This window comes from Sinohyriopsis cumingii, chromosome 14 (assembly GCF_028554795.1).
Source record: "Sinohyriopsis cumingii isolate HCF-2022 chromosome 14, ASM2855479v2, whole genome shotgun sequence".
Lineage (NCBI taxonomy): Eukaryota > Metazoa > Mollusca > Bivalvia > Unionida > Unionidae > Sinohyriopsis > Sinohyriopsis cumingii.
Window position 1 is genome coordinate 105,774,290 of NC_142974.1, and position 25,483 is coordinate 105,799,772.

The following is a 25,483-nucleotide window of genomic DNA, read 5'->3' on the forward strand; positions in this document are numbered from 1 at the left end:
GGCTCAGTTTCTTATCCAAGGCTAAGTATCTTATCCAAGACTCAGTTTGTTATCCATGGTTCAGTATCTTATTCAAGGCTCAGTTTCTTATCCAAGCTAAGTATTGTATCCAAGGCACAGTATCTTATCCAAGGCTCAGTATCATGTAGCATCTACTAAAACGCTATTTTCTGTCACTTCCTCTAAGCAAGATATTTATTTACAGCACATCTTATGGACATTAATTTCACACATTGGCACAATGCCAATGAGAAAAATATACATTTATCAAAAGTCTTTTATACAAAGATACCTGTAGTCTGTTTATAAAATATACTCAGTCATCAAAAAAATATACATTTATTATTTTATGCTAATATATAAAGAAGACTGTAACAATAAAATGTCAATAAATCCCCATAGCTTTTACCTGGAAATCCAAACACACTTCAAGGATTATATTTGCAAACACACTTCAAGGATTATATTTGCAAGCTTCATAGCATAACTGTTTCCAAATTTCACTATTCTTGATACATAACAAGCTGTAATATTATGCAATTTGCATATGATATGAGCCACTATAAAAGTGTATGACTGCATTATACTGTGATGTAATAATATGTGCAAATTCTGCCATGAGTTTCATATCTAACAGTGATATTCTACTGTCAAGTACACCAATTACATATCCAAGAACTTGAGATTCAGCAATGATATTCTACTGTTAAACACGCTCAATTAAGAAACCAAATATTTCACATCCAATAATCATATATTCTACTGTTCAATACACCTGTTAAGTATGCATGAGTTAAACATGTAATATTGATATACCACTGTTAAGTACACCTGTTAAGTATGCATGAGTTAAACATTTAATATTGATATACCACTGTTAAATACACCTGTTATAAAGTATGCATGAGTTAAACATTTAATATTGATATACCACAGTTAACTAGTCATTAAGAAAGTTTTAAATTTTAAATCTTATAAAAGCAATAGGATGCTTATGATGGAACCAACCTTCTAACCCCTTTTCTCATAATAAGTTTCTTTTTGCTATACTCTGCAATCATATCATGCATACTGTACTTATACTTTGTACATGCCCATGATTTGTAAATTCGTTTCAGCTAGCAGGCTTCATAGATGGAGAACACCTGTCTCTTTTGCTTCTCCAGCTCTTGGCTGTACATGTGTCCACCAATTATAGCTTCAATGTCATGAAGCACAGTTTCAAATTTGTTCCAGTAATCTTCAAAGTCAGCTTGATTAATCGTTCCATCTGCGGTATGGCCACTGATTTTATTCCTAAATGAACGAATTCGCTCCACACTAGCTCCTAGAGATGTGTCCCTTGGTTGATCATATGGGTCAAGGTCCCAGCCTGTTATTGGAGGAGGAGGAACTGTGCTGACATTTCTAATTAGAGTATACAACACGGAAATATCAAACTGGTCCAATGTGCCTACTTTGTCCGTTAGTGGTTCTGGAAAAACCAGTAGACTCTGATCATCATTAAGAAGTGGTCTTCCCTTTCTTTTGATGAGGTTGTATCTATTAGCCAGGATTACTTGATATATGTCTTTGTATGGTACAGGAAAGTGTGTAAGAAGAATGCCTCTCAAAGCATTTCCAAGAACAGTTACAAGAGCAACACAGAGGCGAGCATAGTTCATGTGCCCGGGGGAGATGGGTGCATCAGGATCCTGTCCCTAAAGAAAGGAGAAGGTCAATATTATTATGAGACCCAAGCTATGTAAAATGACAATTCAGATGATCATGATGCTAAAATGGTTTTACTATATTTTTGAAATAGAATAACATAACAGTCTCAATCTGACTTTGCAGAGAAAGAATCATTGGCTAAAATAAAACCCAAATTAATTTTGTACATCTAGACTTATGTAGACTTTTTCCATACTACAACACAATTTTTGTGGTGCTTTGATCAAATACAGAAATCATTCTTAATCAGATACCTATGGGAAAAAGCTAAACTGACCTATGGACGAGGGACTATTTAATGGTAGCTTAGCTATCAAACTTATTTTCTAAATATATATATATATATATCATACAACTATAAGTATTATCATTAGTTGCTATTGTTGTTTTGGTCCTCGTTACCAGTAATTCAGTTTAATTCTAAATTTCATTCTATATTCGTAACATTTTCTGAGATGCCTGTAACTTATAGTCATTTGTTTTAATAATCTGTAAAAAGGTAAATGCATGTTGTAAATTATTGCAAAACCCATTTTAATAACATAAGTAATGTTATTATGTACATTATATTCCATTTTTAGCCCAATATAATCAATTCTATAAGTCCTGGTTGAACAAAGAAATCACTTTCAAATTTATAAATGGATGAAGCATGTTTACTTTAATAGAAATGTATAGATTTGTTAGATGAAGCTAAAGTATTAACACAAGAAATCAAGATAACACTATAAAATTCATCCACATACTAAATAAGTGATCCAAGAAAAGCATTCTGATACAATAAACAATGCATGCATCATTTACACAACAGTCCATTCATTGGCGTTTAGCTGAAAATCATTTTGACAAACGTAGCATTAAATAGCATTTTATGAAAAGCTGTTCAGAAATGTCAATATTGTTTGCTCACACTGAGACAGCTTGAACTGATTTTCTATGAAGTGTGATTTTACTATGTATAAGATCTTAGATTCTATGGCATATTTTTGTACTTAGCTAGGTTTAAAATTTTCAGCTTATTCCATCTCAAGTGGAAAATTGAACATTTGAAAACTTTCCTACCACATCTGTATTATAAGAAATAACTTCTTTACCGCCCATAAATCTAGCAAATGTAGTGACAAAATTGTCCCTAAACAAATCACTTGATATGTTCTATAGTTCAGACTGTATTACTACAGATATTTATCTACAACTGGACACATTTCATCTGGACAACTGTGTATATGCCCCACAAATGTCATGACACACATTCCAACTGGCAAATCTGCCAAAGTCAATATCATATTATGTCACATGACATCCTTTGATACACTAAAATAAAACTGCCACTTCAAAAGTATTCTCCTATAGAAGTATCTGGTTGGGTATTGTGGTCTCATCTATTTTTTCAAGCACTTTTATAAAAACTGGAAAACATTACAAGAGAACAAAACCTTAGGAGAAGGCAACACTACAATACTGTTGTGTCTCCATTTAGAAATATTGAAAATGACTCACTTCATTAGCAAACCACATCTGAAATGGCGGGGACAAGTTAAGCTCATAATCAAAGTTCTGGCCAAGGTAAGATGTCATCTTGGAAAGATTCAGAGTAATGAACCTTCTAACTCTGCTACACAACTTTGCATCAGGGGTCGTGACTTCATCAATCGCCATCTTCGTTATTCTTGCAAACACAACATGGTTCGTAAAATGCAAGGTGAGTCTGTGGGAAAGGTCTATGTTGAAAACACAGCAACCACAGAAAATGAGATTTTCTGATGTCTCCTTCTTCTTTGCAACTGGCCAGCGACTTACACAGGCAGCGAGAAGCCTATGGAATATGGGAGATGGCAAAATATTTCCTGTAAAGATGCAACGCAGAAGTGGTGAGCTCGTCATCTGGGGATCTTCTTCTGGAAGAATAATTTCTTTTGGAGATTCCTGGCGAAGCATGCAGGGGATAAGGAAGTAGTTCTCCTCCTGAAAGTATATATATAAACACAAATAAATTTCATGTTAGAATGTCTGTATTAAGTTTGATAATATTCTAGCTTAGCATATTTTGTTAGAAACTTTTCAAAGTGTTCTATGTTTATTAATGGAAACCACAGTTGATGATTAATCAGCATCATCAGCATAATTTAAAGACGTGAAAACATATTTACCCATATTTACCATATATTGTGGGACACTGTATTTGTTGTTACACCATAATAAATTTTGAACGTTTTTTTTATGCTGTGTATTTTCTGGGACAAATAGTTTTCTTTCAAGTGGTAAGTTTTGGGACATATTTACAATCATTCCAAACTTACATGTTGGAAAATGCACTTCAACTGACATTTTATTTTTAAAATAATAAAACTACTTGAGATAAAACTCTTTAATCCACTGCTGCAGCATCTCAACACAACCCTTCTCCTGCACACATGATCTATTCTTTCGGTGCATGAATATTCTTTTAGCTTTCTCATGCCCAGAAATATTATTGTTAGAGGCAATACATCACCTGAAACGGAAACTGCAAGGACTAAAGTCAGAATTTTTTAATTTTCACCAGTCATGCTAATTCTCACTTTTAACCCCCATCTTATCGCCAGTCCATTCAGGAATGAGAATTTCAAAAATATTATTGAACATATTGTTGGTAAATCATTTTCTTCTCTTCTGGACTCAAAATGATTTTATTTTCTCAAATTTTTCTGGGTGATGCTGGGTCATCAATATCGATATCTATGCATGAAGCCCTATATTGTTTCACTTTAAAAACTGTTCAATTATTTCAGCCATCTTTGTATATTAAAAGAAAAAATTCAAAAAAGGCACACTTAAAAGTACCCAAAGTCAGCTTGCTATGTAATAAAATAACCTTTGTATTGATATTGTCATGGCTAACTCATCAAACCAAAATACTAAACACTATTAAGAAATACGTTTCCTTTTCCAATAATAATATTAATAATGCCAATGTTAAAACATGAAACAAAGTCAGAAAAACATGATGCAGTTCACAATGTTATAATACCTTAATGGTATTGTGAATGGAGTTTTGCATACATAAACACTGTCTGATTAATGTGTAAAGATTATTAGCTTTTAAATGTTGAGATATCAGATGATGTTTGACCTATGAGACTTTGACATATTTGATCATGTCATTTTTATGTCACTGAAAACATCTACCACGTGTGAATTATTTTTTCCATTCCTGAAAGGATGCCACCTACCCACCATTCTTCAGATCACCATCTACATCTTTCACAGATGTGTACTCTGTGTTTCATAATAAATGTGAGTATAAAACTTTGCTCTGGTCCTCGTACTGTCATGCTGTTGTCATGAGTATTAATGAAGATCGCATGTTAGCAGTTATTGTGCCATATTCATTTCCATGTTGGACCATGCATGTGTCGAGCTGGAATTTTACATGAATAATTTAGGAAATCAATTATTTTACCTTCCACAATTTTGGAATATCAAAGCCAGAAACATGATGTTAGTCCATACGTAGTGGTTATGTAGAACTTGTTATTTTACCTTAATGTGCAAAATAGTATGCATTTGATAGCGATGTTGTTGTGACAATAACCATATTACAACTCTTTGCATCATCAGTACTTTGTACTCTCACTCGATTCGCATCGAAATTCACTTGTCTCTTTTGTTTAGTTCTACATAATTATAGGTATGAATATACAAATAGGATTAAAAGTAGAAATGCACACCACGGACATTGAGAGGACAACTTAATTCTGTCTCAATCTTGTGTTCAGATGGATTTTTCCATGCAGTTTGGACAGTTGACTTGGATACCGCTATGGCTAGCCCTGAGGACAAACACTGATTGGCTAACTAAGGTCATGTGACGTAAATAGGAGTCTATAAATACGAGTGCAGACAATGCACTGGCAGATAGCTGTCAGAGCAGCAAAGTATGAACATCTAAATATAAAAGAAGTTTAGCCATGTTTTCCAAATCCAATCAAAAACCATAAATTATATATTTTTTTACATAACCGACATCAACTTTGACATTATACAATCTCAAAACTGAATCAAATTGTTATAAGAAATTTTAAAAGGATTTATTATATGACTGCTATTGAATTTAAATGCTTTATAATTATTATATAATTCTCTATAAAGCCGCTGCTATCTTCCACCACACTGCTCAAGTACACAAGTACTAAAGTTATTTTTTTCATTGAGATCCCACTACTACATCAGAATGTGTTACAGCCAATCTAATATATATAGCTGTTAATATATGCATGAATTTAATAATATCACGAATTTCACCATAATATGATGTATTACAATATTGTCGTTTGGCATTTAGACACAAGACTGCTCTATATTATCAAAAGTTGATGTTTTTGTGACAAACAGTGTTGATGTAAAGTCACTATGCAATGTTGAAAGGCGTTTTCTATCTCACCTTTATTATTTACAAAAAGCATTTTTAAGTCCTGAATTTTGGTCTTTTCGATATATAACACATGGGGTGTAACACTATCCGTTAAAAAGGTGGGGTTCAAAGAATCAATGTCGGCTTCTGAGGTCAGCTTTCTTTGTAATAAAAGTAACCTTTGTCTTTGATGTCCTTTTGCTAAGTTCAAACAATGAGTTTACTGCTCACTGCCAGATGTGTTTGTTTACAACACGGGCTTCTATATGCTTGGCATCTATAGTTATGATTAATACAAACGGGCATCAATGTCTGCTGGTATACACAACAATAATCTGCTGTGTAATCCATGCTTTCAAAAACATTGTAACTTGCACTCAAGTGAATGCATTTTCAAATATCAATTTTTATTTTTGAGATACATTCATGTAGTTAATCTGGGTATAATTTAATCTTAGTTATTTTGTACCTAACACCATGTCATACATAAATGGCAGTCGTCTGCAAGCAATTGGTTGATTATTTCTCTCTCCTTTGCAATTTCGTTGGATCCAGTTTTCAGTTGGATAACATACATTTGAGTACAAACAAACATGATTTTTTGCTCAATGTTCATGTCACGGAAAAATGTGGCTTGTGTTGTTGGATATAAGCATACACGTTACAGTATGGAGAGCCTATGCCACATATACAGAGTTTGTGGATATTTTATTCCTTAACGCTGATGATGAAAAAAAGATAAATGATAAAAATACAAGGTTAGTTTCTTTCATTGTTTTATCAAATAAGCGTTTTGTTTATCTATTTTATTTCAATATGCAGTGGGGGGAGGGGCAAATCCAATACAAATTTATTTAGTTTCTTAAGTCTTGGGATATATGACCTAGTTGAAAAAATGTTTCACTGTATGTTATGTTATCAGTATGCATGACATAAAACATTAAACTGAAGAGGGTTAGGACCAACACACAGCCATTCTGCTCTCAACTTGGAATAGTTTAAAAAAACTTGCCATGACACGAGCGAGCATGCCATCATGTAATGCCTCATCAATGAAATAGTTTTCTCTCTGCAACCAATATTTTCTATGATTTTTCGAGGCCCTCGTATTATGAATGTCATGCATAGATTGAAGTTCCTGTTCCTGTCACGTGTTCAGGAGTTGATGAGCTGCAAGCACCATGTATGTTGTCAGGCATTCTAAATTCCTGATGTCATACTGATTGTCAGACAGAGGGTCTTGATCAATGTGATGCACAAGCTGGTCCTCAATAGCAAGATGACGCCACAATGGTTGCCTAAAGAATGTTCCCTCACCACTTACACAAGTGAATGACAGATGCAACCATGAATTCCTTAAGTATGGTTACAGTTTCCCTTGTCCACACTGCCTGGAAGAGTTCAGTCGGTTTATGTGCCATCTGTGAGCCTCTAGCTTTGTAGGCCCTTGCTGGCATAGCATCTGTTCCATATATTTTGCAGCTTGACAGCTAATCAATTGCTTTCATAGTTTTAGTCAATGCTAGAGATCAGTATATGATATATTGATTTCCATTTGAAGCAGTCAATCATTTGGCTCCTAACTGATGGTAGAATATTGATTGTGGATGTTGATTAAGTACTTGTACCATCATTTTGAAGTATCCGTCGATTATGTAGCAGTTCTGGACATTGTGGTGAGTGTGATATCAAGAGAGAGGTGCATATGGGATCCCATAGCTGCAATATCCATTCACCGCCGAAACCTGACATGTTGTGAGACCAAGATGGACAGAGAGACCCAGAAATTCACAAGGTAATAACCACTAATTATTGCGGATTAATGAAGCTCGCAATTCACATACAATGTTTAACAAAAGCAGTCTCGTGTCAAATTATGTCTACTGGCACATACCAGAGTTTCTCAAGCATTTAATCCTGAAACTGAAAAAACATAAATGCAGGTTTATTCGGACGAAGAATAATTAGGTCAAATCTTTCACATTTTTTTCAAGAGCATAAATTACCCAATTCAGGTTCAGTTGGACCTATTCACAAAGTTTTAAGGCCCACTAATAAATACAGTAACATGAGCTCAGACTTCTGGAAGTGTGGTTTTAATTCTTTTTTTGAAGTGTTTTATGTATTGTTAAGTGATTCATATTTTTAAACAGACACAAATAAAAAAATTATTCTATTAACTTTAACTTTAGTAGTTTTACATTTTGATGGATTCTGAACCATTAAAGCCATCTAAATCTGACATCTCTGGGAAACTGCATTTTGCAAATGGCCAAACTAAGGGGGACCTAAGCCAAACTGTACGATTTGTAATCCACTGTAGTAATACCAGGGGTCATAAGCAGTGAAGGTGGTATTTTATAGACCACATTTTTAGTAAACAACCATGCACATGTACCTTAATAACTGACTTGCTATGTATTGTTAGCATCCTTTTGATTTTTGGGCACTTGAAACATGCTGTTAAGTGATTGATCTTTACAGGCATTTAGCTTTGGTTCATACATATAGTAGTATTGTCCATGAATTTAAGTAGCAAAGAGAACGTCTTTGTCAGTCTGTTAGTTTTACAAAAATTTAAACACACAGTTGTATCTGACTAAATAGATGAAATCACTGTGAAGTTATGCTAAAAAAATTCAAACCATTAAATTGAACAGATGTTTAAATGTTGTCCAATTTTAGCTAATTTTAGTTTGAAAAATTAGGATGTTTATTTACAGAACTGCAGGATTTTTATTCAAAGAATATGTCTATTTTATATTTAACATCTAAGGCTCTGACGAAATGTAAATTCTGCAAATAAATCCAAATAAAACAAAAACTGGAACAGTCATATCAACTGACCTTCTGTCCGATCTCACTAAATGACTTTGGTTTGGCAATGATGTTTAGCTCTTCCATTATCCGTAAGATGTGGTCTTTGTTGTCATGAAGTTGTGGATGCTTCTCCTTTGTCCAGATTTTTTCTGCAAAAGATTTTTATTTAAAATCTACTGGAGAACTTCTAATAGCAAACTGTTTGTAATATAAACATTGATTTAAATGCATCAGTGACAGATTTATGGATTTTTGTTGTTGTTGTGGGGTTTAATGCAATTTTTCAGCACACGATAGGCTATACATGGCGGCCACTATTAATGGTGGAGGAAGAACCGGGGAAAACCCTGGAAAGCATCACCGACCCACAAGAAGCTACTGGCAAGCTTTGTCACATAGCAACATTGGCCGATTCCAAGATTCAAACCCACGCAGACAGAAGTGAGATTGCAGTGATCCGTAACGGAGAGAGCATTAGACCACTCGGCCACTTGGGGCCCCTGATTTATGGATTTGAAAATTCAGTTGTTGCATTCAATTCTGTTATGAATGGAATGCAAGTTTTGTTGACGAAGGGCCATTAACATCAACGATAATACAATAGAAACAATACAAATCAACAAATTAAACTCATTTCGTTCCTATTTATATTTCTACGTTTGGTATGACAGTGACACACATTACTTGACTATTTTCCTATTGCTGAATCATATCAGCTATTCCAAACAATCCTTACAAATCTTCAGTCTAACCTTATATGTAAATTTAAAATAATTTAAATTTAGGACTGACAACATTTAACGCCAGTCCACAGTACAATCAATGAATTAATTCATTCAAGTGAAAGAGGGTCTAAATAGTGAAAAAGGGTATATATATATATATATATATATATATATATATATATATATATATATATATATATATATATATATATATATCCTTTACAGTAACAATTGCTTTTAATTTCCTCAATCAAGAAATCAGATCAGAAAATATGAGACTATCATATAAGCTTTTCATTTCAAGTCTGAGTGATTAATTGAGGATTTACGGCACACATCACTGTAAGGCTATTTAGCACCATAGAAATGTAAGATTATTTATAGTTGATAAAATGTTTATAAACATCCAGCGATATAATAATCAAACAGTTAAGAGGAGAATGATGAGGTCGTGAGGGTATTATATCAAGCTTTCTGATCAAGAGGGGATGTAAATGGTGTGTGTTCTAGAAGAAAACTGTTTCTATTGGTTGTAATATACTTATCAAAACGTATTCATTTAAATGCATCAAAGACGGCTTTAAGCGTTTGGAAGTTCAGTTGTTGCATTCAAGTTTGTTATGAATGGAATGCATGCTAAATGACAAAATGCCTGATTTTGGTCAAAACTAAGAGAGCACTGAAATTATCAACAGCTGTCAGATGCATGATTACCCTAAAATAACATTTTTAAAGCCTTTTGGGTGCATAGATCATATGTTTTAAAACTTTTGACATTTTTAAAAAAAAATCAGTTGGGCAAAAATGTGAGATCTAACTCAAGTTTAACTTTCCATACCAATGAAATCTAATCCGTTGTACATTGCAATTTGTGATATATATTTTTAGTGCTGAACTAGATGCTGGTACTATTTTTAGGTCACAAAGGGGTAACCTTTGATTGGTTAGACAAAAATTGGATTATGGTGGGAGATTACTCCTCTGCAGAATCATTTATGTTATAGAACAATCTGATTAAAATCAGAGCTCCGCTGTTCTATATGAAGATTGACAGCAACCACTTAGGAGTCATGTTCTGGTAACATTTCAATCAGCCAGTGGAAAAGCACCAATGTCGCCTGGTGATATCTGATTTTGTTTATTTGTGTACATTATGAACTTGGTGGACAGACACACATACACACCAATCTTATAGGATTCCATGTTCAAACTTCTAAAAGCAACATTTTCTTGGTACATGTTTTAGTATGGTTGACTTACAAATGCCAACTTGCGTGCATATATGAGTATATGTTGAAGAAAAGAATGAACAAATGAAACGGAAGATGCTCTACCCCCTCCCATCTTCACTGGTAAGTCAATAAAGAAAGAGATGAACAGATGGAAAAACAGACAAAATAAAAGCAAGAAATGTACAAACCAACAAGTTCTAAAGAAAGGATTCCTTTCTCCCTGAAGTCGGACCATTTCTGTGTGATGTCAGCAGGACTGGTTGATTGAGATCCATCATCAACAGGGTCTTTTGATTCAGCACAATTATCAGCAGGGCTTTCTGTTAGGTTATGATGAGCATTGATGAGGAGTTTCAAGGCATCAATCAGCCACTTTGGATCCAACACAATATTGTCTCTCAATACTTCAATGCTGAAATATAACATTATTTCACTGAATTTAGAATTAAATAATGATTCCTTTTTGTTGTATAAATGTAGCAGTGTTTCAAAAGGATTTTAAATTAAGTAATGGCTCTTTTTATATTGTAAAATCTAAGGTAGATGTTTATGTCGCTTAGTGACATAAGCTGATCTCACGTTTGCTCTTTTCTTTCTACTTCTTTTTTTTTTTTTTGCAAAAACACCATGATCTCTGAATCATATCAAATTCCATCAAGTCCAACTTACATATCATCCAAAAGAAGAGTTCATTGAAGGGAATATTATATTGTTGCCATGAGATGAACAGTCCTCTATATGTATAAATAAATCTTGACTTTTGTTGTTGCTTTGAGCTGAACGCCATTTTTCAGAACATGGAGGAAGAAACTGGGAAAACTCTGGTAAGAACCTTTGACCCAGATGAAGCTACTGGCAAACTTTCTCTCATACTCACACTTTCCAAGTACGAGACTGGAACCCACATGGAGATAATAACAATGCAGAAACCAGATTTGGGGTTTGTTTCAAATTATCTTAACTTCTGACAAAGACTACCACACAGTTGGCAAAGATAGTTATTGAATCATGGGTTGTTATCTATATATCGATTTTTTTTTAAATATTGGGAAGAAGGAGTAAGTTTCTTGATACATGTAATGCATGATGTTGTTTCTAATGAATGAAATAAAATGTGATATGATAAAACATTAAGAAAGTCTGGAATTTGTTTGTTCTTGATTATTTTACATTTTTGTGTGGTTGGAAAATTTAGTCTCAACATCTGAAAAATTTTAATGTCTAGAGATCTTGGTTAATAACAATACTTAAATTTGGAATCAGGTTACTGATTGTTTCTTCTTTATCTCAAAAGCAGAATATACCAAATTTGATACAGATATACAATAATCTATGACCAGTGCATGTTAGTATTCCAAGTTCCATAAATTAATGCACATACACCTGATAAAAATACAATAAATGATTCAAGTATATTGCAATATTATTTAACATTGTTAAGTGTTTTAGTTAAGCTGTGTTGGCTAACAAAAGTTAGAAATTTAGCCCTATCACATACATTACACTGTTTTCCAAGCTAAATCTAGCCATAATTTACTTCATCCAATATGAATGCTAGTTGTTATATTTTGTCATATTTATGCTATCTTATACTTTCTACTTAAATTGCAAATTAATAAATTTAACCTCTAAACTGAAATATGTCCCAAGTTTGTTTTATTGAAATTTATTATTATGTTACAAGGTTTGTTGTCTTTTTTTCCTGCTTGAGGGAGAGATGTGCATAACCCCACAACTATGATTTACAGTGGTCCTCATAATGTGCTACATCTCTTGCTTTGACAGGACAATTTACAATCACATGAAGCTTTTATTAAGTTGATCATTGATGGAAGATCAGAATCAATTTTGAGATTTTTATATCCTTTTATACCACAAGAATCAGTTTTGAGGTTTTTACATCCTTTTATACCATAAGAATCAGTTTTGAGGCTTTTATGTCCTTTTATTGCATAAGAATCAGTTTTGAGGTTTTTATATCCTTTTATAGCATAAGAATCAATTTTGAGGTTTTTATATCCTTTTATAGCATAAGAATCAATTTTGAGGTTTTTATATCCTTTTATAGCATAAGAATCAATTTTTAGGTTTTATACCCTTTTATACCATAAGAAACAGTTTTGAGGTTTTTATATCATTTTACACCATAAGAATCAGTTTTGAGGTTTTGATATCCTTTTATACCATAAGAATCAATTTTTAGGTTTTATACCCTTTTATACCATAAGAATCAGTTTTGAGGTTTTTATATCCTTTTACACCATAAGAATCAATTTTGAGGTTTTTATATCCTTTTATAGTATAAGAATCAATTTTTAGGTTTTATACCCTTTTATAGCATAAGAATCAGTTTTGAGGTTTTTATATCATTTTACACCATAAGAATCAGTTTTGAGGTTTTGATATCCTTTTATGCCATAAGAATCAGTTTTGAGGTTTTTATATCCTTTTATACCATAAGAATCTGTTTTGAGGTTTTTATAACCTTTCATAACATAAGAATAAATTTTGAGGTTTTTATATCCTTTTATACCATAAGAAACAGTGCCCATAATTAAGTTGAGAGATTTAACAGAAGTTGAAAATAGCAAATGTCAAAGGACACAATGCATGGTAGAAGTAGGACAACGTGTTAAGCTTTTTTGATGCTATGACCAGGTGAGCTAGAACCAAGTACATATTTTAAATGAAAGATTTTAAGTATAAAAGGGCACAAGTATAGAACATGCTTGACACGTATATCAAGTCTGAAATAACTTGAACAGTTTGAAAGTGTAAAGTTAGGACCATGATGCCAATTTCATCACATCGGTGGAATCTCAAATCTCCTACACCTGCCTATTACACTATACTGATGGGATCTCAAATCCCCTCCATCTGCCTATTACATCATACTGATAGGAGCCCACATCACCTCCACCTTCCTATTACATCACACTGGTGGGAGCCTAAATCTCCTCCACCTGCCTATTACACCATACTGGTGGGAGCCCACATCACCTATACCTTCCTATTACATCATAATGATGGGATCTTAAATCCCCTCCATCTGCGTATTACATCATACTGGTGGGAGCCTAAATCCCCTCCATTTGCCTATTACATCATACTGGTGGGAGCCCACATCACCTCTACCTTCCTATTACATCATAATGATGGGATCTCAAATCCCCTCCATCTGCCTATTACATCATACTGGTGGAAGCCTAAATCCCCTTCATCTGCCTATTACATCATACTGGTGGAAGCCTAAATCCCCTCCATCTGCCTATTACATCATAATGATGGGATCTCAAATCCCCTCCATCTGTATCATGCTAGCAGGTGTGAAATGATTTGTGTTACTGAAAATACAAATAGGCTTCTGTATGCTGGGGACTGGATTGAGAAAAAAAAATGTTGGTTTAATTTATATTTAATTTCTTAATTTTAAATCAGACTTTCTAGGGTATTTTCATGACATTTAATCAGGCCACTGTACATCATTATAGAGTGAATGCAAGAATGGATTGAGTATTTATTTGCACATTACATATAGAGTTAATAATAATTTAAACAGTTGAGAAATGCTTAACACCATTTTAAGTAATATATATCAACTGAGGATGTAAAAGAAAATGAAACTCATTTTTTTAGTTTATTTCTTATTCTGTCTCACTGCGATTATTTTAAAAGTGACACATGTCAAATGACAGTCATGGCAATGATTGATGAGCATTTCCATGACAACCTAATTAAGTATTTTCTAAGCAGCTAAACTAATCAACGCATCAATTTGTCTCTAGTTAATAACAATAAATAAAACGTGCCTTCAACACACATCTGTTTTGAATCAGTCTAATTCATTGTTAAATTCATGCACCAAAGATAACTCTCAGCTGATTATTATGCCTTATCTGTGAATAATTTTGCAAAATGTGCGGTGATAATAAAGACATAAATAATACAAAAAGTTCTATTACAATGCCTTTTCTCTTTCCATTCTGCCATATTGTTTTGTTGGGATCCAGATGTAGTGTTCCAAAACTGTGCAAATTGTCATTTGTATGTTACCTTGTATGTTCATAATTTAACTAAACAAAACAAAACTGGTCACACTTCGTTTAGATGAAAGTGTGAGCTTTAAACAGCATGTACCCTACCGCATGCTTTAAAGCAGGGGTCTCAAACCCAAATCCCTGTAATGACATATGGCCACATCGGCCCGAGTTACACAAAACTTAAGAACAAAACTGCATTATTACTTATTTTAAAATTCTAGGTGTCATTGTGGACTGCAAGAAACAACTGCATGGGTCATGTCTGTGAGACCCCATTGTACAACATGAGGTACAGTACAAAATGTCTGTTTGATGTAACCTTTTCATCTTATATTTCATTCTGTGGTAATGTGATGTTCTAAATGTGAAGGGTTTGGTCTCTGAATAGAGGATTCTTAGGATTTGACTATTTTTGTGTTTGTATTTTGGTTTACATGCCTTGTCTGGGACTAAACTTAAGTTAACTACATTCATGAGGATATGCTATTAAGCTATATGCTATCTCAAAGGCTGTAATATAAAGCTCTAATTCACTACTGAAAGCACTGATAAAAGCATCACTTTCTAAAATAGGTACAAACTGAAGAAACATGTGCTACAAACAAGTTAAAATATTAAGATTTGTGGTTTTCAAATGTGTATGACTCCACTACAATATATAGCAAGTTATGTTCAATTTAAGAAAAGCATATAAATAAAAAAATTGCTACACTAGGTATCTGTACAATTTTAAAGAATGTATGTAATGTTCTGAAAACCTAAAGAGTATAAGTATATATTACAAGTGTGTTTAATGAATTTCATTTGTCTAACTCCTATTGGAGGTGAATCCATGTATCATGACAGTTCATAATAAATGCATAGTCTCAGTAGCAAAAGGCACTGAAAATATGAACCAATTGCAAGTGGCAAAACTCAGTTGATTATGCTTAAGTTGATGAGTGGGCATATAATGCAAAATCTGTAGCTGAAAGGACCCAGGACAAAAGAAGAGCACAGAAATTGATACTGTGTCCTTGGCAAACACTTCTTGGGTCTGCGGGTTATCATGGCGAATCAGTCCCATTAGACAATGGGGGTCTGATGTCATTCCCACTAATTTGATAAGTGATAAGGGCAGCATGAAGATGATGTCATATTGAGGCTTCCATGAAGAGAAATGCTGATGTAAAAAAACACCCTCTCTGTCACTTGTCCACACTGTTTGCTCTAGATGAGATAGTAAGGGAGGGATATTGGTGTCTTTGGTGATTTGTTTGCAGATCTTGTCAACCTGGTCATTAAAGAGATTATATGAAAAAGGTTGCAAGTGAAGTTTGGCCTCATGAAGATCTTTAAGAAACGTGGAGGTAGAGAGCACTGCATCTCATTTCACCAGTTGTAAATTCATAGCTTCTCTAAAGACATCTGCCATCTTGAACTGCTAATTTGTTTGAGGTGTGAGCCATTATAGAAACAGACTCTCTGACCATGTTCTGTGGGCTTCAGTGTGGTAGAAGTTAAGGCAAGATCTGCCTGTTGAAAGATTGCGATATATATTAGAGGGACGATGAAGAAAATTTGTTCTATTCACCCTTGTAAGGCTGAATATTCACTCATCATAGATCTACATATGGCTGTCCATCTATTATATGCATGTCAAGCATGTTCATAGACTAAAACCAGAGTAAACTACACATTACAAAAGATTGTCAGACTTACAAATGGGATAATTAAAGACCATTTCTAATAAAAGCTATCTGCAGGAATGGCAAATTGACATTCTGTAGAAGTAAAATCACAGACATAAACAGCTGAGACAAAACTACATAGTATTATGCCTGTACGTACCCAGCTGTGACAAAACCATACAGTATAATTCCTGTACATATCCAACTGTGAAAAAAACTATGCATGTACTATGTCTGTATGCACCCAACTGTGACAAAACTATACAGAATTATGCCTGTATGTAACCAACTGTGACAAAACCATACAGTATTATGCCAGTACGTATCCAACTGTGACAAAACCATTCAGTATTATGCCTGTCTAATTGCAAAAAACATATACAGTACTATGTCTGTACGTACCCAACTATGACAAAACTATACAATATTATGCCTGTATGTACCCAACTGTGAAAAAACTAAACAGAATTATGCCTGTATGTCCCCAGCTCTGACAAAACTATACAGTTACTATGCCTGTACGTGCCCAGCTGTGACAAAACCATACAGTATTATGCCTGTATGTACCCAACTGTGAAAAAACTAAACAGTACTATGTCTGTATGTACCCAACTGTGACAAAACCATACAGTATTATGCCTGTACGTACCCAACTGTGAAACAACTATACAGTACTATGTCTGTACGTACCCAACTGTGACAAAACTATGCAGTATCATGCTTGTACATATCCAACTGTGAAAACAACTATATAGTACTATGCACAAGTTTCCTTTAGTGCACACCATCCATGCATATAAAAAGCATTATTATTGATACTCACAAATATCAATAATAACACATTACCTGTATGATTGCCCACATGATGGTGAAATCAGTGGAGCATTTTGTAAAAAAACAATGTAGTAAATAAGCATGAATTGGATTCCATGACTAATATAGTAACTTACCTGTTATGTACCTGGAAATTACAGAGCACTATTATACAAGTTTTCAAAACTCAAACATCAGATCATCACCTATTAAAAGCAACTTAAATTAGCACTGTGAGGTGACACCATAGCAATCACGCAGGTATGTACCAAGAGTGCCTAAATAAGTGAGGATGGCAACGTGATAGTACTTGGAAAGTCAGAAACTTTGTCATAGAAGATAGCAAAAATAGAAAAGTTGGCTGTTCATAATTGGATTATTGTTCCCTTTGAAGAATAAACTCCTTCAACTGGCTTTAAGATGGAAAACTTTCAAAATGTTTGTGTCAGGATAATGAGCCATCTCTGTCTGCAGAGAGTGTGCTACTCAGCACGAACGTAAGCAGTAACTGGAAAATTCACTGACTTTGGCACCAATCCTTGTATCACTCTATCTAACTGTCATCTGGGTGGGTAGATAGCTTTTAGCTTTATAGCTAAACAGTTAAGAAATGGCAGGCTGGATTTGCCTTACAGTATGTAGTTCTCCTAAGGTATTATAATCAATTTGTTTGATGAAAATAACAAATGTGGTAAACGTTTACCGTTTAAAAAATGGTGTATAGATAAATGTCCACATTTCTCGACAACTTATAACAATTTTCATCATTGTGTCAGCTGTATTATTTCGATTCAGCAAAAGGAAGCAGTATGTTAAACCAGAAAATTTGCAAAGAACAATTAGAACTTAATTACTTCAAGTACAGATCAAAATATGTAGTTTGAAATCCCATGATGCTCAAACCTTCTTGCTAGATCTTTCATCTGGATGTAATGATTATGCTTGATTTGTTGAGTTTTCTTTCAAGTTCTCATTAAAAGGGAAATTAGATCTCTCTGCCAAATGACATTAATAAAATACAACATCATGTCCAATAAAAGTATTTGCTGCATGTCATGTTTTATTCCCTTCAAGAATCTGAATATTCCATTTTAGCCTGGTTCAATGGCCAACTCCATTGAGCCCTAAATGAATCCTAAGGTCAGGATTAAATCCCAAGAAGCCAACATCTGGATTTTACAATAACAAACATTTTCATATATATTTGCTATTATTCTTCAAGTACATATTTCAATGGTACATTTTAGTTAGACATATTGAAAACCAGGAAAGGTTGGCAGGCCCAATACCAGCAACTTGTAAACAGTTAATTATTGCAGCATTAAAACAACCATTACAATTACACTTGACATATTCTTACTTGAAGTAGATGACTGTTCCTGTTTCATGCAGATATTTAAGAAATAGTTCCAACTCTTCAATTTCCTTTATTTGGACAGTTCCTTCTTTATTTAACTCTTCCACGGTACTGTGAGAAATCACCTGGAATTAAAATATGACAAAGCCCTTAATTTTATTACAGTTACTTAATTTCTGAATAAAATATTTGTCTGCTTAAAACTTTCTGTTTTTGTCACAACTGTTACATTATTACATGACCTATATCATGATATAATATATATATATATATATATATATATATATATATATATATATATATATATATATATATATATATATATATATATATACTCTAATTCAACCTTGTCAATATTCAGGCAGATACATGTGTCTTAATTCAACCTTGTCAATATTGAAGCAGATACAGGTGTCTTAATTTAACCTTGCCAATATTCAGACAGATACATGTGTCTTAATTCAACCTTGTCAATATTCAGGCAGATATATGTGTCTTAATTCAACCTTGTCAATACTCAAGCAGATACAGGTGTCCAAATCCAGAAAGCACCATTTTCATGTTAGACTTAGAGGATAACATTCTGTGACAGTCATTGTGGTGGCCATAAAGTAGAATATGTCAACATATTCTTTATTTGGCCAAAGCAGACATTAAAGAACTATTTTAGTGAAAACTTTATGATTATAAAATCATCAAGCATTCATGAGTAGTGTTGCCAAGACTTTTCAAAATGGAAACTGGTCTTGGGTCAACTAGTTATTTTAATAAAACCTCATGTTTATATGAATATCCTTAAAGTTGTAGTGATAACAATATTTTCAATGTGTGTGAAGAGTTTCAATGCACTCCTCCATGTAGTTAAGGAGGAATTATAAAAAGTAATTGTCCATTCAGATGAACGAAGCACTAGCCTGAGAGAATAGTTGTCACTTGTCTTAAATACACTGACCAGAATTATGTTGCTGCTGTGGACGAAGCCAGTGTTGAAATGGTTTGGAAAGCTGATGTTACCTATCCCTTATCTCAAAAATAAGGTTCAACGTTTAAGCCTTTAAAGCTACTTGACACAACGGGTTGATATCAGGTATAAATTATACTGGTACAAAATTTGATTTGCAGTTCTCTTGCAAAATCAGGCAAATCAAAAGGACTTAAAATGAAAGGTTTTCATAGAAATGGCATAAATACTAATACTACATTTAAATGTGTACCTTCACACCATCATCCCTGAGCTTCATCAGTCGCTGTTCCAGAAGAAACCACCGAGTGGGTATCTGTTCACCCCAGTAGGGTTGCTGTGAAGCCACCTCTACAATTTTTGCCTTCAGCTCCTCCAATTTGCTGTCAACTACTGTATTGTCAATAGCAAAGACGTCATTAACCAAGTGAACTACGGCAGGTTTGTCACTTAGGTACGAGCGGATATCCTTTAAATATCTCTCACCATATTCACGACAATTACGCTAGAAATGGAAAGAAAATTCATGTTAAGTGCATGTGATTTGGATTTTTAATGTAAAGCTGTAACAACTGTTTAATCATATCATTATGATGTCTGCAGTGTGGCAGTTCATACTGATGTCTAGCAGTGGGGCATCATGCTCAGACATATAGCATGATATCCCACCCAATTACATTATCCTGACACAGGCCAACCAGTCCTAACACTAACCTATTGATGCTGAGCACATAGCAAGGCTGCTGTTAGTACCATTTTTATAATCTTTTGCTATGACTCGGCTGGGGTTCAAACACAGAACCTCCCACTTTTGAGGTGGGTGCTGTAACCAATTAGCCGAACAGAGCAGTAAATTCACTTTAAAAGAAAATCTTCTTGATAACAATGAAACAAAGCATTTAATTAGTTTATTGCATTTATACAATCATGGACTACTGCTTGGTTGTACACAATTTTGTCAAGACATTTGCAAATATATGTGATGATAAACCCACTCCATACTCTTCGACCACTGGCTAACACATGGACATAGATGTACCAGAGAGATTCACATGTTTACAGATGTATGAACATGGATGTTTTGGATGGATGCTTTTGCATATGGATATACTCAGCCAGACCAGATGGCTGTGTTTAGATATGTATGAACATGGTCAGCATCATAAAATCCATTCATATAATATAGCTAGAATTTAACAATAACAATTTAAAGAAACTTACCCTTTGAGCCTCTACATCACGTTGGGGCAGACTTTGTTGACTAAGAAAGCTGGGCATCACAATGTGACCAAGCATATGTGGCTGGTTCTAAAAGTATAGAAAGGCTAGCTGAATGGTATATACTATATTGATTTCATAAAAAAATATACTCCATCTTTTTGGCATCCCACTAAATAAGACGACAAGTCTATATTCATAACAGTGCATGCCTCTTTCAAAATATAGTGCTAGTACAATACACAGTGGTTGGTGGATTTGCAACGCTTGTAAAAAAAATCTGATCTAACTTGCAAAATCCAGTGTACGAGCTGAGGAGGCGCTGTTCATAAGATCAGTCATCATCAGCTACAATGATGTACCGTAAGAAATGCCATTTATCCCAAATGCCTCATCACAAAATATGCTACACAATGACTGTTCTCCTATTTCATCAGGCATCGCAAACTTCAGAATGACTAATGTAGACATGTTTGCAGTATGTGCAATGAACTAAATGCTTACCATTGCTGTTGTACTTGACAAAGAAAAACTCCATCAACCTGGAGTTTTGACATTTATTTTGGCTGAGCTTGCTTTGTTGACAGAGTATTGCACTCTGAATCGCATTGTTCAAAAATGAATTACACTTGAACCCTATGCTGACAGATTCTCCCACAGCATAACTTGAATCAACATATCACACTGGAAGGCCTAGTTATTTTCTAACAATTAAGCAATCTCTGAAAGATAGTTGTTAATCTTGAGTCCACCATACTTTTTTTAACTGCCTCTATTATCCGCTGATTGTCCTTAGGGTAGGCTTAATCAAGCTTAAGGTAGGACTGTTTAAAGTTCATACATACTGATTACAAGCATAACTGTATTTTAGTGGTGAAGACATTTTGTGGGATATTTTTTGTTGCTGAAAAATCTTTGCAGGTCACATTCCCGAGAATTGTCTTTTTCAAACTATGACCATATCAAGGGGGTTTGGGAGCCCCAAATCATGTTTTCTGTGTGACACAGTGTGTTTTGACAATGTACGTGGGTGTGATACCTTCCCTGAAGCCACATCCTGGGCCACCTGTCTCTATGTGTCATTGGTACAGGCACTTATCTTGCTCTTCCTGTGCATAATATACCCACCAATGCCTATAAAGTGCAGTTAAAACACCATCAACCCCACCCACCACTGTCATATTGAGACAACATTAATGTGGGAGCTTTCAGAAGAAATTGCTGTACAAAAGTTATTTTGAAACTCAAAACATTGTATAGATAATAGCTTGTGTTATACATCAGAAATATGTAATAAAGAAATTGTGTAAACAAAGTATAATTAATTACAGAAGGCAAAACGGACAGAAACTTATTTATATTTAAAACAGAAATTCAAAGAAAAATATAATAAATAAGAAAGAAACATGGAACAATCAGGCTTGAACACCTACTATTCAATACAATAGCACTAAAAATTAAACCATTTCACATTCTCAACATTGGACTCTAAATGCAATACATTGACAATCTTACTGCGCATAAACAATCAAGTGGCCTGGTGAGGTACACTTGAGTAACAGATATATCCAACGCTTCAAAACTCTGGTTTTCATTTTCTTTTTTAATTAAAAAAACAGACTTTATACATACCACTGCACTAGATGTAAACAAATTGTACAATAATCATTTTCTCGATAAATATTTCTTTGAAATCTGCTGCAATCAATAGTTTTTGTCATAATGTGCAGCTAGCCTACTGAGTAAAGTTATTTTAAATCACATCTACTGACAATAATTTAACACATTAACCCCTGGCGACAAGAATACTCGTCGTACTTTTCCTCCCTGATCTCCCGCATGCCTCGCTAACGTGGCTGAGTTTACATAGCTTGTATCCCGAGCGCCAAGTTTGCGAGGCAGTATTTGTCTAGGCCTGTATCCCGCATGATTTGAAGCCATTTCCTAATTATACAAGCAGCTTAACCAATAAAATGTTAGCTTACATAGATAGAGTGAACATTGCTAAACGGAGGGAACACATTTTGACTTCGATGGCTGCAGAAATAGAGAAATATATACATCTGAAAATGATGCAAATTGACAAGAATCAGCCACTGGGAGCAGACTTTTACTTGACAGATTCTGATGGAGAATTTTCTGGATTTTAATCAGACGAGATTGATAGTGACATTGAAAAAGCTACTGGAAATAACAGCGGTAGTGATGAGAATGAAAATGTTGAAGAAGAAAATGAAAGTAGAGCTGATCGAAAATTGTACATGATAACACACGCATTGACAAGAGGCTAAACAAAGGACCAGCAACAGATTTAGACCCTGATGCAAATGAATTTAATTTCATGGACTTTTTTTTCTTTTGAATAATCGTTAAATAAATGTTTGGGAAATATATGTTGTTAACATGAGTGTTCATAGTTCAAGGTTTGTTAAGTGTTTTATTAGTTTTAAAATTTTAAGTGAGAGTTCTAAGAAAGAAAGGTAAGTAAAGAGCAAGTAAAATATGCCCATTTGTGTACAGTATTCACAGGATGTTCAGTTTAGAAGAGACAACAAGTAGAATTTCTGTGTACATAAAATATAATTATTTCATGTGTTAATGGTGTTAATAATTCTGTGTGAATTCATAATGGATTTTATGGATTATTCACGGCAAGAGAAGCAAAGTGGCAAGTACATCATTTGTTTTTACCATCATGCATTAGTTTTATTTCTGCATGTAGCATGAAATTTATACCATTATGTATGTAAGTTTATTGAGAACTGCAGTGGCAAATTTCAGCCCCCTCTATAAAAATCTGCAAGCCAATTGCTGTCAGCTAGTCTCAGGGATACAGGCACTGGAAAGGCTAACACTGCTCTAGGTGATCTCTGCAAGTATGCTGTAGGGGACTGCCGAGCTGTTTGGCTCCGGGGTTAATAACTAAAAATAATTCATGAAATTCAAACACATGACCAATGATGCTAATGACCATTGCATTTTTGTTTACTGGATTCGGTGCTGAATACATAACTTAAATGAATGGTGATTGAGTGACAGTATATGTAATATACAGAATAGTAGAGTATAAAGAACAAATGCAATTTAATTAGGGTTACTAGAAACACCAAAATACACTGAAAAAACCGAAATACACATCGAAATACACATGTATTTACATGTTCTCTCTTTATATATCGGTTTCCACACACAAATTATTATCTAGTTTTGTGTGAATAATAAATAATGCAAAATAAAATATGATTTATGTGATTTTGATACGAATTATTTACTTTTTCCAAGTTATAGCACACGTCAATTGGTCATAATTTATTGGACATGTTGATCGTTCCAGAATGGGGGTAGTATGATAACGACTGAACACTTCGGAATGAACTTAATCTCCGGAAATGAGAAGTAAATGTTTTGATATAAAAGCATTATACAATATTGATATTATCACATACACAAACATGAGCAACAAGAATGGATCAATATCCATGTGTTATTTGTTCCGGTGAATGTAAAACTGACGCTTTGCAACGCACAAATTGCCGACAATGGGTCCACTGGGATTGTATTTCCATGAGTGCAAAATACTTGAGATCATGGTCTCGTGATTACTTGGAGTTTCTTTGCACGATGTGTTCTTTCAATGGAGATGTATATGATGCTGGACAGGCCTTACCAAGGTAATATAAGTTTATGTTCTTTCTATAAATAGATAAATAGATACCTTGATGAATTACATATTGTTTGTCGTTACTATTCTTCAAATATATATTTAGTTCTTGATATTCAAAGAATTAAATAAGATTATATTCGTGCTGCTTTTCCTGTTGAAATAAATGTACATGTTTGCGACAATAACATACTTTTCGTTTATCTCTCTATGTATCCATCTATATATTCTGTCCATTCAATACATTATTAATGTTATATACTATTGAATTGATTGACTTACTTATTTCAAAGCGTACCTCAGTCGAGAACAAGAAATCACTTAATGTTATTATTGTCTGCGCAAAACTTCGCGAGGACGACAAAAATATTGAATGTATTGATTTAAGTCACATATTTATGTAGTTCCTATTCTTTGTTTATATTTGCTCTTACTATTTGGGGAGAGAGTAATATGTTCATGCTTTCTACTAAATCCCTGTTTGTAATTGCAATTGACAAAGTTTCTTAAAATAAATTATTTAATTTATATGTACCTAACCTATATCTGGCCATTCTTGCCATATTGCCATACTTAATGCTTTAATCTACTTTTCTCGATTTGTCCTGCACACATTCTATTATTAATTTTTTATTTGACTGCACACTGTTTATTGTCTTCCCCGTGATCTCATTGCTTATTCAAACTAAGATAACAATGTCGAGTACATTAAAGAAACGGTCCCGATTTTGATAGCGGGTGTGGTTAGGCATATGTAAGTTATAAGATAAAGCAAACAAGCATTCATTTTCTTCAAATTGAAAGCTGTCTGCAGCCTGGAAATATATTTTTACAGCGTCATTTAAATATAATAATAATTTTACTTATATTTAAATGACAC

At 33.9% G+C, this 25,483-nt stretch overlaps 1 protein-coding gene across 1 annotated transcript in view; it reads right to left on the reverse strand.

The window, feature by feature from the left end:
- Positions 1-450: 450 nt before the first annotated feature.
- Positions 451-25,483, reverse strand: part of LOC149784557 (uncharacterized) — an 86,216-nt gene continuing 61,183 nt past the window's right edge. Inside the window, exons 14-20 of the mRNA XM_089933007.1 lie at positions 20,946-21,032; positions 19,978-20,229; positions 18,767-18,888; positions 11,072-11,295; positions 8,954-9,075; positions 3,214-3,678; positions 451-1,700 (exon numbers count right to left, since the gene is read on the reverse strand). Of these exons, the coding sequence (XP_089789133.1) occupies positions 1,119-1,700; positions 3,214-3,678; positions 8,954-9,075; positions 11,072-11,295; positions 18,767-18,888; positions 19,978-20,229; positions 20,946-21,032 (1,854 nt within the window). The 3' untranslated portion in view covers positions 451-1,118. The remainder of the gene's footprint in view (positions 1,701-3,213; positions 3,679-8,953; positions 9,076-11,071; positions 11,296-18,766; positions 18,889-19,977; positions 20,230-20,945; positions 21,033-25,483) is intronic.